At 32.0% G+C, this 16287-nt stretch overlaps 2 protein-coding genes across 4 annotated transcripts; both read right to left on the bottom strand.

The window, feature by feature from the left end:
- Positions 1 to 3790: 3790 nt before the first annotated feature.
- LOC108451779 (uncharacterized) lies at positions 3791 to 7669 on the bottom strand. 3 transcript variants are annotated; one of them, XM_053028501.1, is made up of 8 exons: positions 7175 to 7669; positions 6682 to 6730; positions 6081 to 6439; positions 5578 to 5805; positions 5143 to 5497; positions 4939 to 5066; positions 4668 to 4803; positions 3791 to 4295 (listed from the first exon to the last, which is right to left on the bottom strand). In XM_053028501.1, the coding sequence occupies exons 3-8, from the start codon at positions 6422 to 6424 to the stop codon at positions 4056 to 4058; spliced, it is 1431 nt and encodes a 476-aa protein (XP_052884461.1). In that variant the 5' UTR covers positions 6425 to 6439; positions 6682 to 6730; positions 7175 to 7669; the 3' UTR covers positions 3791 to 4055. The 3 variants fall into 3 exon arrangements, with proteins under 3 accessions (XP_052884461.1, XP_052884462.1, XP_052884460.1); XM_053028502.1 differs by lacking the exon at positions 6682 to 6730; XM_053028500.1 differs by lacking the exon at positions 6682 to 6730 and having other exon boundaries at positions 7321 to 7669.
- Positions 7670 to 7791: 122 nt separating this feature from the next.
- LOC108451782 (ER lumen protein-retaining receptor A) lies at positions 7792 to 11933 on the bottom strand. The gene is made up of 6 exons (XM_017749460.2): positions 11661 to 11933; positions 11059 to 11324; positions 9968 to 10083; positions 8398 to 8471; positions 8245 to 8308; positions 7792 to 8146 (listed from the first exon to the last, which is right to left on the bottom strand). The coding sequence occupies exons 1-6, from the start codon at positions 11749 to 11751 to the stop codon at positions 8110 to 8112; spliced, it is 648 nt and encodes a 215-aa protein (XP_017604949.1). The 5' UTR covers positions 11752 to 11933; the 3' UTR covers positions 7792 to 8109.
- Between the last annotated feature and the right edge of the window lie 4354 nt (positions 11934 to 16287).

Raw genomic sequence — 16287 nt, 5'->3', positions numbered from 1 at the left:
ATGTTTTAATTATTTAATTTTAAAAAATTACAAAATTGATTATTAAATTATTTAATAGTTTTGTTTTAAGTTATTGAATTGTTAAAATCACTTTGTATGACCTTTTCCGTTTATACTATCTACACCAATTGAATGCTTTCTTTTCATTTCTTTTCTACAATTCAATTTTTTTTTTTGAAACAACATTGAATGCACGAATCTGTAAACTAAAATCACAGCTACTTTCTTCTTCTTATATCTCCGACATTGAGTGCCAGAATATCTTAGATCTAAGGTATGTTCACTTCCTCATCCACAACACTGATTGCCAAATCGTTATTTGGAGCTCACTAATTAAACTTTAGAAAAGAAAAGAAAAAATCCAATAATCATTTTGTAACTTTTACAATTAAACGAGTAAAACGTAAATTTACTAATAATTTAGTGATAATTTCCTTTTAATTTTATAAGTTCATTAACTATTTTAAACTAAAAAATCGACTATTTAATTAAGATGGATATATAAAAAAATAATTATTATTATTGAAAGGCATAATAATTGCACTCAACGGGAAGTTAATAATTTGTTGCTCTAAAATTAATGGTGATGTCGTCAACAGCTAAAAACCCTAAATAAAAAGCAAAATTATGACATCCTCTCGTATGAAAAGATCAAATCATTATTATGATATGGATAAAAGAGAATAGCTATATAATTGAGGTGGAGCTAATTTGAGGGCTTGGTTCACCCTTAAACACATTAATTAAGTTATGCCTGCATGTTATGGTAATAGTTAAAATTGATTACGTAAAATCCAAGTTACAACGAGGGGACAGAACTTGAGACATTATAGTTAATGTTGAGAACTTAACTAATGTTGCTTGTTTGTTGGGCAGATGATATAGAGAATAATCATTAAAATTTTTTGATGGATAAAGCATGCACTTAGTCGTTAATAATCATTAAATCAACCAATCTTGGCTTCACCATTTTCTATAGGCATGCAAATCGTTAAAATATATAAAACTATAGCTTTCAACCTTGCAACTTTTTAATTCGAGGGCGTGCATTTAAATACTTAAAGTAAAATTTTCTTTTTATCATCATATATATTGAAATTGAGGACAATGTGTAATGTTTTCAATAAATATTTAAGCTATAAATTTTAATTTATTATTTTATTTGGAGTTAATAAGAATTAATCATATAGGAATGAACTGTTGTAGAATTAAAAAGGAAAAAAATATAAGAGCAATTTTAGTATGTCGAAGAATGGAATGTATGAAAAGTAATTTATAATATGATACTTGTATGTCTACATAAAATATGAAATTAAGACATTAAGAGATTACGGTTTAAACTATTAAATTATATTTACTTATTTATTAAGATTTTTGTCATTCGATACTATCACTTGAATCTCAATTCAGTGTAAAATTATCAATAAATCTAAAAAATTGAATCTCAATTCAGTGTAAAATTATCAATAAATCTAAAAATATTATGTACACATGAAAATTATAGGATTTGAATGCAAAATATTTTACTATTTCATATAAAATCATTTATAGTTTTTATATTAAATTTTAAAAATTTTATATAAATATTTTCACTCTGAAGTGTATTGTAATTTAAAATATATAAAATGAATAAAAGAAACAAAACAGACGGTGAAAGCTTGGGTTTTACTAGCTATACTTGAGTGATGAGGACTCTTAATTCCCTTTCGAAATCAATGATAAATATGAATGAATCTTGAGATATACACATATTTCTTTTATTTAATTTTATAACTGGATTTTTTTAATTTTAATAATTTGTCTTACGCTCTTATCCTTAAAAAAAAATTCTTTTGAACGTGATTGAAAAGAAAAAAAAGCAGTATTTCGGTGAGGGTCAAGTATCCTTGACATACTACTATTATCGAATAGGTTTTTTATTTTTATTTTTTATTTTTTTAGTTCTATCGAGATATACTAGGGATTAAAAGAATAAAACTACTTCAAAATGCCCAAAATAAGTAGAATAGTGTGAAACAAAAAAAAAATGCACACCTTTAAACTCAATCATTGATGGGAGCTCAATGTGCTCCTCCCTCCATTATCAATGACGTGTATGTTATACATGATGAGTTCGAGTCAAATTATGTTTCAATTGAAAATTTGAGTCAAACTAAACGCAATCTCTTTAGTTTATATATGATTATTTATGTTTTAAGCACTATGGCTCTATATTTCAACAAAATTGATTGGACAAAATACAGTTAATGAATTCCAGCACTTGGCCTAGCGACACTGGGTGTTCATCCCAAAAATTCACTAGTGAGTTTGAATCATAAAAAGAATCCTGTTTATAGTATGTGAGTTAATAGTGATTTGTTTTTGTCTAAGATATGTTAGCCAATTGAAGAAGTACCAATAATATATATAACTTGCATTATTTCTTTTAGGCTGAGATTTCCCCTACTAGATACGGCATCTACCATTCTTTCGGTTTCTTTCTACCCTATGTTTTGCTTTGAAGAATGAAGATCCATGAAAACTCTCCATCTAACTCAACCCTTTATGCTAGTTCTGCAATTTCTTCCACCTTTATTGTTGTATTAGCAGCGTTGGAAAAATCTTCACAAAAAGTAGCAACTCACCAACCCATCTAAGCCCAATAATTCCTTCCCTATATAATGATCTTAGCAGTGGGGAAGAATGATCAAGCTTTCACAGCAAACTAGACCCCAAGTGGGAATTGCATTATAAGGTATTGTAACCAGCGCCGACTAAGATCCCTCTAACGCTTATTTGAGGTGACAATTCATAGCTGAAAATTCAGGTTCTTGAGGACTACTTTTGAATTGGGAGAGCATTTATTTAATTTATTCGGCTCCTGCTTGTACTATGCTACCAGTTGTACCATCAACTTTTCCGCCTTGGCAAGCATAAAGGTCTAATCATAAAACAGGAACCCAAAGAAAATATAGAGGTGAAAATGAAATGGGAAGCCCTGTAGCTTCTTACTGCAAAGGGGGGCATCGGGTGGCAATTCATGTCTCTTTAGTGGCCAAAAAATTTGGAAATTCATGTGATTTGTAACTGTTACTCAAAACCTAAACTCTCCAGGTGGAGACAAGATGTGTATTTGATAAGCATGTTTAACGGTTCAATGGATTTTAGCTGCTGAGTTTCACTTTCATGGGATGGAAGTCAATCTTTTTGGCTAGCCGTCACTGAAAAAGAAAAAGGTTAGTGAAGCAGTAGATAATATGTAATCCAACTGAAAACTAAAGTGAAGGGACATAAATGCTTGGTCTAATTTAACAAATCAGATCATATCTGTAAAAGATTTTTTAAGTAATGAACTGGAATAATTCTAATTGAACTATAAGCGTATATAGGGAGAAATAGAGGATAAAAAAACAAGGGTATTTCTAAAGGTTAAAAGAGTGTCTTGAGTTTGATGCGTTTCATATATTAGATATGGAATGAATAGTTTATTTTTGTATTAAATATAATATTTGTTTTCAGAATATTTGCAAAGACAAAGAGCAAGTTAATGTGGCCAAATCAGGCTATAGTCTCTTTAATTCTTTTTCTTTTGTTGATAAGCCACTTTAACAAAGTAATGATAAATAATAATGTTGTATTTATATATAAAAGAATCCTTGATGAGCAAGGTTATCATCCAAAGTGTCTGCGTATATTTATTCAGAATGTAATGATTATGTTTGAAATCAAAGGATGTTTGGGTTGCAAAAAGAAATTTGGAAGGGACCATTAGCTAAAGTCTGCAGGGTATCTAGCTTACTATAAAAAAATGTTTTAATGAAGCTGAGATGTATGCCATTTTTCAAAGATGAATTGTAATGCATGTTTGGTCATTTCATAGTGTAACATCAAAGTAATGAGAATGTAGTGAATTTAAGGAGAAAAGGGAATTTAAATTAAAAGAGTAACAAAACTTGGTTCTGCAATTAAATATCTTTGTAGACTTTAGAAGGGCTAGGAGCGTTAAACGAAGCTGCTATCTACTTAACATCTTCCCAAGTCAAACTCGATCATCAAAAATTTCATGACTAGAAGCTTCAGAGTCCAAAGAAACCCAGTTCACTGGCTCTCTCTTTCTCAAAAGTTTCAAAGTATTGATATATGATTGTTACGGCAAGCAATATTCCAGTACCCGAACCAATTGCTCCCATGAAGTCGGCTAGGACAGTTAATGCACCAATGCACATTCCTCCAAACGCAGCTGCAGTTGGAATGTAGCGATTCAGTTCCTTCTGTAGATTTGAATCTCTATGTCCAGGCATCACCATTTGTTGTTCCTGCAAAGAAAACACATGGGGAAGTCAGAAATACATCCAGTATAACTTTTGTGTTTAGACCTTCAAAAACTCTCTCCGTTTTCTGGGTATCAAAGCACTAGAAATTATTTTTTGTATAAAAAGGTAAGAGCGAAACGTAAATCAACAGAACAAATAAGCATTGACAACATTCAATCACGTATTAGGCCAGAGAACTCAAGATCGATAGAATTTCTAATTCATGCATGAAAGTAAATCAGCACATAAAAGACTCCAGATAGAATAGTGAAAATGTCATTTTTTTACTAATAAAAACCTATGGTAACATCATAATAGAAAAGCCCAAGAACTAAACAGATGGATGAGAGAACAAAAGTTCTCATATAAGGTTACCTTGAGCTGCTTAACCACATCTTTGGCAGAAGAACCAGAAACTTCAATCCAAGTTTTTGAAAACAAGGCACATGCTGAAAGCATGAACACAAGATAAAATAGAGCATGGAAGGAATTTGCTGCCATGTCCGCTAAGCTGCAGGAAGAAATAGAAAAACAAGGGATCAGCCCATTTGAAGAGAAAATTTACCAAAAGATTAAAATCAAGCATTCCAATTGTGCTGCTGTACTTAACCATGTTAAAGGAGATGCAAGCGAAATAATTTCTAACCTTGCAGGTGCAGTAACATAGTATGCTAAACCTCCCACAGGAATGAATTGACCGCCTGAATATTCAGATTCCTTCCATTTACCCAACAGATTCACAAAGAAGTTACCACTGTACTTCCTGTACAGCAACTACAGAAAAATAAATACAGTTATGGTAGTTGAACATTAACAGTAAAATGAAGCCCTTCATATTAAGTATTCATACCTGGGAGATGAAATAAAGATTTGAAACAAGTGCAGACTGCAGGATGATAGGCATGTTGGAGGTGTAGAATAGCTTAATCGGATAAGACCCTTGCTGTCCACGAGCATTCTTTGATCTTACAGGCAAAACAACACGGAAACCTTGGAAGTGGATGACAATAAGGAAGATCAATACTGTTGCGAGCAAATTTGTAACATTAGGAAGATTCTGCCGATAGAAAGCTTCGCGAAGTGCTCGAACTTTGTCTGTCCTAGTTATCAATAGATGGAACATAGCAATGACAGCACCTTCAAACTCAGCCCCTCGACCACTGTTGATAGTTGTAGGGCTAAAGGCTTTCCAAATTATGTTTTCACTGCACAATTAAAAGAGAATTTGTACTGTCATGTGCAGGAATACATTGAGTGAAAAAGGGGAAACAATGCAATAACATACCAGATATTAGTGGCTATGAAAAGGGAGATCCCAGAGCCCAAACCATATCCCTTCTGGAGAAGTTCATCCAGGCAGATCACAATGATTCCAGCAAAGCAAAGTTGAATAATAATAAGGATAGCATTCCCAACACCAAGCTGACTGACACTGCCATACATACCTGACAGAACGTATGCCACTGCCTCACCGACAGCAATCAGGATGCCCAACAACTTTTGAGCCCCATTTCTGAAAAGCACACATAAAATACAAAATATTATAATATGCACGTAGATATCACAAAGGATAGATCATAAAAATACAGTCTGAGCTATCACAAGAAACTACTTAATCAGTAGTGAACAAGAAGCACAAATAACATAAAAGTTGTTGGATGTTACAGATGTAAAAGAAGCAGAGAGTTTAACCTACCTACAGAAAAAAATAGCCCTTCATTGGGGTCAAAGGGCAGTTCCATCAATCAGTAAATAACCATGTTACAGATGAATGTGAAAGATACTTACAGGAGTGCTCGATCCTCACGAACACTGTTGTCCACCTCGATGATTTTTGAACCAGCCAGGAGTTGCATCACCAATCCAGATGTCACAATGGGGGTAATACCAAGTTCCATAACAGTTCCACGGTTTGATGCAAGGATAACACGCATCCAATAGAAAGGATCAGCACCTGTCGTAGAGTGTATTCCATATAGTGGAAGCTGACTGCACACCAAAAAGATGAAGAGGGAGACGACAGTGCAGATGACCTTCTCTCTAAAAGGAATTTTCCTGTCAGCACTCTGAACTTCAGGCAGAAATGAAAGAAATGGTCTAACCAGATGCAGTACTCTGAACCCTCCTCCCATATTGACTATTCAGATCTGAATTACACCATTAATTCAGCAGTAATTTTTAGTTAAGGAACTTGCAACAAATATAATGCATTTAAGAGTATATGAAAACAAAAGATGAAAGATGAGCAGATATTAATGATGCCGGAGTAACTACACCTCTCATTAATAGTAATAATAAATAAATAATGCGCATGAATTCACTGAAAGAGTTCAAACATTTTCCTCCACTTTAGCAAATAATTAGAACACAAACATAGGTGATTCCTTACACAGTTAGTATTCGACTTGATATCAATCTCTAAGTTGTTCATCCAATTCCTACAATTACAATAATTATCATTTCGAAAGAACTGTGCAGGTATGAGGACTGGAAAACCGTTTTGTATAGGCAGCCATATTTATATAAGAAAATCAAGGAGAGACATGAAAGGAACGCACGTCCAGGAAAATGAAATAAATTAAAATGTTAAAGCCAAAGAAGCTATAATGAACAGATTGTCATTCTCGTAAAATTATAACCACTATTAAACTATTAACTTAACAGCGACCTATTAATCCAATTTACAAATCAGAGACTAAAGTTAACGGTAACGAAATAAAGTAATGCATGATAACAATCATTTAAAAAAACGATTGGTTCAAAACAGCTAGAGTAAAATGAAAAACCAAAATAAACTCAAGCCTATAAATACATCGATCAAAATACAAGCAGAACTACAACTCCGTGAGTAAATCTGGTAAATCAAAATTTCAGAAACTAACATTCTATAATATTTTATACATGCAAATCCAGATCCGGAATCAACCCAGCAAATCGCTTTCAAGGAAAGAATTTCTCAATAAACAAACAGTAAATGACAACAAAAAGAATAGAAAGAGACAAAGTGGAAAACTAAAATGAAAAGAACCGGAGGCATATGGTGTGGATTCCAGAGCAGATCTGAGGAGATCGAAAATCAACAAGGGGTCCAGGAGGTAGAGTTGTTCATTCCTTCGAAAAAAAATTGAATTTTCGATCTTTCGGGTCCAGGAGGTAGAGTTGTTCATTTCTTCAAAAATTGAATTGGATTTAGACCTCTGTTTAGGTCTTTTGGGCCTAGCTGCATCTGCGTTCCGGGTTTTGGTTTCCGTGTTTTTGGGTCTTATTCTTGAATTTTCGACGGAGCAAAAATCTGTCTAGATATGTCATTTTGCTAACCCACTAGTAGAATTTAAAAGATCAAATGGTTTCCTTATTATTGCGTGCACTGCTCTCATAATTAATTCAATTTCATTAATTTACTAAGAATCTGTTGGCCCAAGCAAATCAGAGATGCTATTTGTAGAGACGGGTTTTTGAAGATTAGCTAAAGGAGTTCTAACAATCAGGCAGCGAAAACTTATAGACGAACGCTTCGTAATTTGACTTTTACAACTCCGAAATACGGTCAACGTTGGCTCCGTTTTTCTATTTTCCCAAAACGCGAGAGTATATCTTTACAATGTCAAAAATAATGGGAAAAGCTGATGAAACTGTCATAACTGTGGTCTGCTACTTGTCTAATCAAGGTGAGAAAGTCAGAACTCAGAACTATATAATAATGTTCATGTATCCCAAGTATTAATAACACCAGACACGGACTCTTCTTAATAACGGAACTGCATCCAATGCCTTGAAACAGTAGCCTTGCTAAAGGAAAAAAACGCCTTGGCTCGATTCAAGCTGGTAGCTGCAGTTTTGCATTGTTTTTCCAACTGCCGAAAAAAAAAATTAAAAAGGAAACAAGACAATTTCTTTCACATGCTAACAATGTGAGCATAAATTATCTTTTAAAAATGTGCTATTCGTTTACCTGATGAAATAATAGTAGAAGAAATCTGCATATAGCGCTGTCTGGACGATACCGGAGACGCAAGCTTAAAACCAACAAAATATTAACACAAATTAGAATATCAATGTTACAAATAAGCAAATACCACAAGTAGCACTGCTCTTCGCCTCTCACCTATCCATCGACTAAAATGTTGCTCTGTAAAATAGCGATAGATCCAGTTAAGAATGTAGAAAGCACGATAAGCCCTGCAGATTCAAGTTTATTTGATCAATATGCCTCATAGATATCTGATAGAATGTCACAAATTTGTATTGTCAAATTTTAAGACATTAAGAGGTTGAACAAAAACAATCTGCAACCTTGAGAATGTCCAAGCATAATCCATTACTAATCCAACGGTTGTACATGCACATACATATCACTCAAGTAGAAGCGAAATGGAATATAAGCTTGAGCAAATTTAAACTTGGACACATCTGTGCATATGCATGAACTCTATTTCTTGTCTAATATGATGCAGGACCAAAGGTTAAGGAACACACTTGCAAATACGGAAAGTATCACTTGCATTAGTTCTAAAAGTCCTCACCAAATGCCATGAAAACAAATGACCGATCTTCATTATGATTCCTATGTTTTAAGTTTCTGAGAATCAGACTGGCTATAAAAATACAACATGCCAGGAAGAATCATCTAGTTCTGAATTCGAGAAGAACCCTTACAGTAGATAATATGGCTGTAGATATAAGAAAGTTTTCATTGTAGAACTTCTAATCATTTCTCTCACATCCATTAATCAATCAGCATGAATCAGAAAGAAGATTTACATGTACTTTCTACTCTACTGATGAAGATTCGAAAGGGGAAAACTGGAAAAGTACTAGCCATTCATATGATATGACTGAAAAGCCCAGAACATAATATTTGCATGTCAAAATATGCTTTAAGAAATTTAAAAAAAAAAAAATCAAAGGTAACTACTTCAAACTACGCTACACCTCCAACCTGGAAATTTGCTGGCTCAGCAACACAAAAACCAATTATATAAGTAATCAGGTCTAAAGAAGGAGATCAGTGTCAATTTATTAGCACTGCTGGTGATGCAGCAGGCATTGGATTGTGTGAAAGTAAAATGACAAATGATAAATGATATCATTTTCACACTGAGCACATATTCTTGCATTTGTTAATTCAGAGGTGTAAAAGAAAGATAGGAGATTGCTTGATTTCATCATCTAACTTGGTTGATGCCTCCATAACATTGCCTAGGAAAAATAAGTAGTTATTTTCACTCACTTGAAGCAATGGTTAAGGCATTATATGTGAACCTCTGAAATTGAGAAGTGGAGATCTAGAGGGAAGAGTGCACTTAAGGAGGAGGCTCGACCAGGGAAGTTCTGGACTATCTTTTTCCTAACATTGATGGTCTTTGGAGAAAGATTAAAGATGTCACGCTGTTACAGGTATATGGAGAAGCCAAAGGGATGGATGATGCTTTGGCATAGACAGGTCAAAAAAGAGGAGTTGTGGCTAGGTGGTGTCTCAGTTAGCTAGTTCATATTGCTTTTGCTTATTGATGTGCTAATTTGGTCCCTCGTGTTCTGTTACTAAGGTGGAAGACTTTAATTTGATTATTGGGGTTCTTTGTATATGTTTTTGTCATACTGTTTTATGTTCAAGAGGCTTTAGTTACATCAGATATGTGTTCTACTAATTGTGTATGAATGCAAACTAAGCGTACCCTAAAAAGAAGACATATTGCCCAGTTAAATTATCCACATTCCCACTTCGTTGTAGCAAAACTAACTGGGGAAGAATGGCAAGAGCTTCCAAGTAGATTGAAAATGCCCAAAAGATCTGCAATGAATAAAACTTATTATCAAATCAGATTGCAGTTATGAACCCACAGGGAACAGAGAAATTGGCTAACAATATGAAATAACAAATTGAACCACCATCAAAAAGGGGAAACCTTTCATATGTTTAGAAAATGAGTGATTCTTTTTCTCTTTTTTTTTTTTTGGATAGAGAATCCAGTAAATATCTCAGTGTGTAATTAGACTAAGAAGCTAGAGATAAACAAACTGAGAGAGAAATTACAGGCAAAAGATGAGAGGACGTATATGTGAATAGAACTAATGCAGGCTTTTGAAGTACAACTACTAAAATTTAGAGAGAGAAATTATGCAATTACAAGATAAAGCAAAAGAAAACCATTAAAACGCTTCCTTATACTGTAAACAATAAAAGGAATAATAAGACAAAGGCCACAGGAGATGAATCCAATGAAGTTACTAATTTGAATGGGTTCTTGTCCACAGTAAGGGTGATAGTTCTACTCAGTTCTGAAGAACTTCCAAAAAGGAAATACTTATATTAAGTATCAACAGACAGCACTGTTTTCACCGATGACACTATGACAGGAAAAAGATGATAGTCAAGCTGTATAAATAAATAATTCAACAGGTGAGAAAAACAGAGAGGAAGACCAAGCTAGTTCACAAATTGACACCAACGCAGGTAATATATGTTTCATACCACAACCAAACATTGTTGATCAAACCAAAAATGCTCATTTTATTATCATAGCAAATAAGGAGATCCAGAATCAGCAGAATGCAAAAAGAAAAAATATATCATGATTTTATCTGAGTACTCCAGGTCGTTTGCTTTGCTTTCAGCTTGTATAATTAGAACTTGAGAAGTTACCCAGTCTGGAACTAGCTCTAAAAGGTAGCACTACTGAGTAGTAGTATAAAGCAGTACCGAATTATCAATATTCACATTCATAAAATCAAGCTTTCTAAAGCACTAAAAATTCAATGAAATCACCTCCTGAAAGGTGAACTTCTCGTGTACCAAAAGCGCCAAAATGAGGCTAGCCAAAATGAGGAAATAATGACGAAATGTATCGAGGTCCTTGTCATAGGAACGCCTCACGACTCGGTGCATTCTCATACACCAAACAATGGCGAGAGAGCTGGCAATAAAGACCAGCTTCATGATGGTGTTGTACACAGATATAAAATCCGTGAATAGATCCAAGTAGCGGGTCAAAAATACTAGCGCATATAGCTCCTGCGTCTTCAGCGAAATACCTAAAAATAAACAAGCAAATTCAAATAGCAAAATAAAGAAAAGATGAAGCTCTGCACCTTTAACAATTTTCAATACATTAGTAAAGAAACGAGGACAGATCGAAGTAGTAGACAAAAACTCAATAAATTCAGTTACTAAGCAACCAAATGGCAAAAAGTAAGAATAAAAATGACGTAATTTTCCCTTTGTTAGCGAATAAAATGAGAGATCACAGGAGGAGAAAAACAAACTAAAATTACGGTTAAAAAATACTCGAACACTTCAAAGTTAAGCCAAAATTACATTTTAGCGGTTTCTCGAGAACCAAACGGAAATGGAAATAGCGGAAAAGTTACCTGAGCAAGATTTGGTAGCGTAGATTTTGAGGAGCAGCACTAAGATGCTGATCAAATGAGTCATATCACCTGCAAACCTGAAGATATTCATTTTGTAATTTGATTTTTTCTCTTTTTCTCCGAAACACCAAAAAATGGATACTGAGAGAATTTAGGTTGATTGATCCCTAAATTTTTTGAAAGTTCGTAGGAATAACAACCGGGCAATTGGCCTTTCTTTGTTTATTTTGTTTTGTTTTCATAGTGCAAAAAATATATGACGTGGCGCTATGAAACTGCATCTGTTCTTTTGGCTTTCAGCACGGAGCCGGATGTAAAGTGGGTTTTGTTCCGGTGCAATGCGGTTCCATCGAGAAATTCATGAGCCTTCCAGCTTGGCGCTTCCTTTTCCGGAAGTTTTTGTTTTGGTTAATTACATTATACACCCTCTAAATATAATTCAAATTCTAAATTAATTCCTCAACTTTAAAATGATGTAATTGAATTTTCAATATATTTTTCAAATAAGTTTTCATTTTATCAGTATTATATCAATAATACCCTTCCATTAACCTAGTTTTCAACTTGGATGTTAAATATTATTTGGATTTAACTTAGAATATATTTAAAATATGTTGATTAAATTTTAAATATGTCTATAATTATTTCATTACAAGTGTTAAAAAATAGATTTTGGGTGGTAATAATTAGGCTATTTTATTATTAGTGGAGTTCATTGATTGATGATGGTGCCGTTTAACCTTGTTTCCTTTACCTGGGACTATCGTTTTCTTTTATTTGTGTTGTTAGGCTTAATATAGTATTTAGTATTTAAATTTGATTTTAATATTTTTCTTAATTTGGTATTTAAATTTTTTTAGCTCAATTTGATATTTGAATTTGACACTTTTTTAATTTGGTACTTAAACTTTTTAGGTTCAATTTGGTACCTAAATTTATTAAAATGTTATACAAATTACATAAATACTAATGGTGTTAATTTTTTTTATGTTATAAAAATATTATCAGTGTTAGAGAAAATTAATGTTAAAAAATAGGTATTGAGTTATGCTTAACAAATTAATATTAAATAAGAAAAAAATTTAAAAATCTCAAATTAAAAAAATCATTATCTTCAATTAACTGAATAATTAATTAATTAAAATTAAAAATAATTGAACATATAAAATACAAAAAAAATATCATATCACCTGTCACATGTCGGTCTTACATTGATTATTTTTGCTACCTCATAAAAAAATCTGTAGTATATTGGAGTAATTTGTAAAACATTTGACAAGTACCAAATTGAACAAAAATGGATTAGGTACCAAATTAAGAAAAATAGTCAAGTTCAGTTACCAAATTGAACTCCCAAAAAGATTAAATACCAACTTAAGAAAAGTGTCGAGTTTAGGTACTAAATTAGAAAAAAGTGTCAAGTTTGGATACCAAATTAGATAAAAAAGTTTAGGTATTAAATTTTAAAAAAATCAATTTCAAGTACCGAATATTATATTAAACATTTTTCTTATTATTTTTCCATGTGATCCTAACCTAATTCTTTAAATCTAAGCATTCCTTTAAACATCAACTATGGTACCATGATTGACGCTTCAACATATTTCATGTGATATGATTAGATTCATTATAAAACTTAGATGTATTTATATAAAAATACAGTGTAGCTATTAATATATAATTGAATTGATGTATACCATAAATGTAACGAACCAAAATTTACGGGTATTGAAAAATTAAATTTTGGGTCATCATTTCTGCAAAATGAATTCGTAAATATTTAATAAATATTTACGAAGTTAGTAGTGTAGTTAATTCGACTTTGGTTAAGTGAATTAACTTGAATTAAAGCTAATTTAGTGAAAGGACTAGATTGAATATAGTGTAAAAGTTTAATTATAGATTAAAGAAAATGTGAAGGACTAAATTAAAAATAAACCTTAAGTGACAAATGTGTGGTAAAAATTAATTACATGTGTATAAAGTATAATACATACATGTGTAGTATAAATATATGTTTACAAGTAAATAATAATAATAATAATTATATAATATAATAATTAAAAGTAAATAAAAAACAAAAATAGAAAAAAAGAACAGAGAATGAAAACAAAATAGAAAGGAAAGAAAAGAAAATGAAAATTACGGTTTTGAAGTTTGAAGCTTATTTGGTAAGTCAATTTAGTCCATTTTCTTATAATTTTGATGTTTTTGGAATCTTAGAATAAAACCCTATTTGAATTATGTTGAAATTTAGAAAGTTAGTGAATTTTTAGATGTTAACTAGATTAGTAAATTTTTAAATATTAACTAGATTGAAGAAATAGATAAAATGATAGAAATTCAAGTTAGAAGTGGGAGAATGATTGAATTGTAAAAAAGAGATATAAGTTTTGTTATAGTAGGGATTATGTAACACCCCTACCTGTATCCATTGCCGGAATAGGTACGAGGCATTACCAGAGTTTACTGAACATTTTCAGATAATTCTGAGTTATTTATTACTCATATTTTTAAAATAATCATAACGTCTCTTTATTAGGCCCTCGAAGCCCCAAACATACATTAAAAACCAAACGGAATTAAATCGAGATCATAAAAATTTTTTTGCAAAATCTTTAATTTTATTTTCATCTAAGTACTTACCATTTCAATGCTTCTTATAATTAAACATGTTACCATTCAATCAATAGCTTGACCCTTGTCTAAGCGTCAAGCCACATCATTGTTAGTATACTTGCACATATTTCATATAAATTCAACATTGATATACTTATTTTCTCGACATGTCACACTTGAGTTTAATAATTGTCTTTACTTACATAATTTCCTTGTATCAACATATCAAAGATAATCATATATGTACATGTCATGAAACATATCATTCTCTTACCGTTTCTTCATAAGTATATATCAATCATTTCATTATATCAATATTTCATGCTCCATCATTTCCATATATTTTATGTATATTTATTCCGTAAAATTTATATCAAACTTAACATAAATTATATTCCATGTACTTATTCTTATTTTGTTTATCTATCTTCATAATTATTTCATACAACTATTTTGTACATATATTTCCATATGACCAGTTCTTGTAAACATTTCACACAACCATTTTATATAACCATTCGTCATCTGATGCATATTACCTGAATATCAATTGTTCAATAGATGTCATCGCGTCTCCAATCCACGGTCTTATTTATCTTTGACATGATGCCATAGTGTCTTTCAACTATAGTCTTACTCATTTTCTGTCATGTTGCCATGATATCTTTCAACCATGGTCTTATTCATTTCATATCACGTTGCCATGGTATCTTTCAACCATGGTCTTATTCATTTCCCGTCATGTTGCCATGGTATCTTTCAACCATGGTCTTATTCATTTCATATCACGTTGCCGTGGTATCTTTCAACCATGGTCTTACACATTTCATATCAGATTGCCATGGTATCTTTCAACCATGGTCTTACACATTTCATATCAGAGAGCACACTCCCGAGAACCTCATCCTTACAGTGGGATTACCAGTCCAGGCTAAATCCCCTGCAACGATAATTACTCTAATGAGCTTGGATCCGAATTACACCCAAAGCTAAATTGAGACCTAATTGGATTACCCGTCTGAGCTAAATCCATTTTTCACATATTCTTTGGGAGGGCTATATCAGGGTAGGATCACCCGTCCGGGCTAGATCCCTTTTACCGTCAATTCCTTCTTAGAGATCCATCGAAATTTCCTTTCATTCAACCAAGATTTCTTCCCATTTTTATCAAATATATCAATGTTTCATAAATTTTCATACAATGAACTTTCAAATCATATTCACATCAATAACATACATTTCAAGCATTTAAGAATATAATTCAAGTTATACGAATTTACCTAGCGAAATTGCAAAAATATCAAGATTTAGGGACATTTTGGTAATTTACCATTTTCCCAATTTTCACTCGATCTTAAATTGACAATTTCATTCAATTTATTAATTTAGATAATAAAACAATTCATTCCCTTCAATTTGGTCATTTTGACATTTTTACAAAATTACCCCCTGAAGTTTTACTTTTATTCAATTTAGTCCTTAAGCCTAAAACATGCAAATTAGCCATGCTAGCTGAATATTCTTATATATTTTCCTCGTCCTCCTCTCCATTCCACATCCTTAATGTATATAACACACTTGGAAGTAACATCATCTATAATTTTTACTTTTACTTTTATGAATATTTAAGCTGTCCATCTGTGTCATAGTCACTAAATTATTTATATCTGGAGCTATAGAGCTCCAAATTAAGATACGAAAATTTTTCTTGAAACTAGACTCATATATATTCTTTGCATAAAATTTTTAGAATTTTTGGTTTAGCCAATAAGTACAGTTTATTCTTTAAAGTTACCCCTGTTCTGTTATCTGACAGTTCTGACCCTTCTTTACTAAAAATTAATTATATCCTCGTACATAATTTGAATGATATTACTGTTTATTTATATTGAAAATAGACTCATTAAAGATTCTAAACATATAAATTTAAGCCCCTAATTATTTCTATCAAATTTTTGATGATTTTCCAAAGTCAGAACAGGGGAACCCGAATTCATTCTGACCTTAT

Source organism: Gossypium arboreum, chromosome 5 (genome assembly GCF_025698485.1).
Source record: "Gossypium arboreum isolate Shixiya-1 chromosome 5, ASM2569848v2, whole genome shotgun sequence".
NCBI classification, from domain to species: domain Eukaryota; kingdom Viridiplantae; phylum Streptophyta; class Magnoliopsida; order Malvales; family Malvaceae; genus Gossypium; species Gossypium arboreum.
This window is presented reverse-complemented; position numbering and strand designations above follow the sequence as displayed.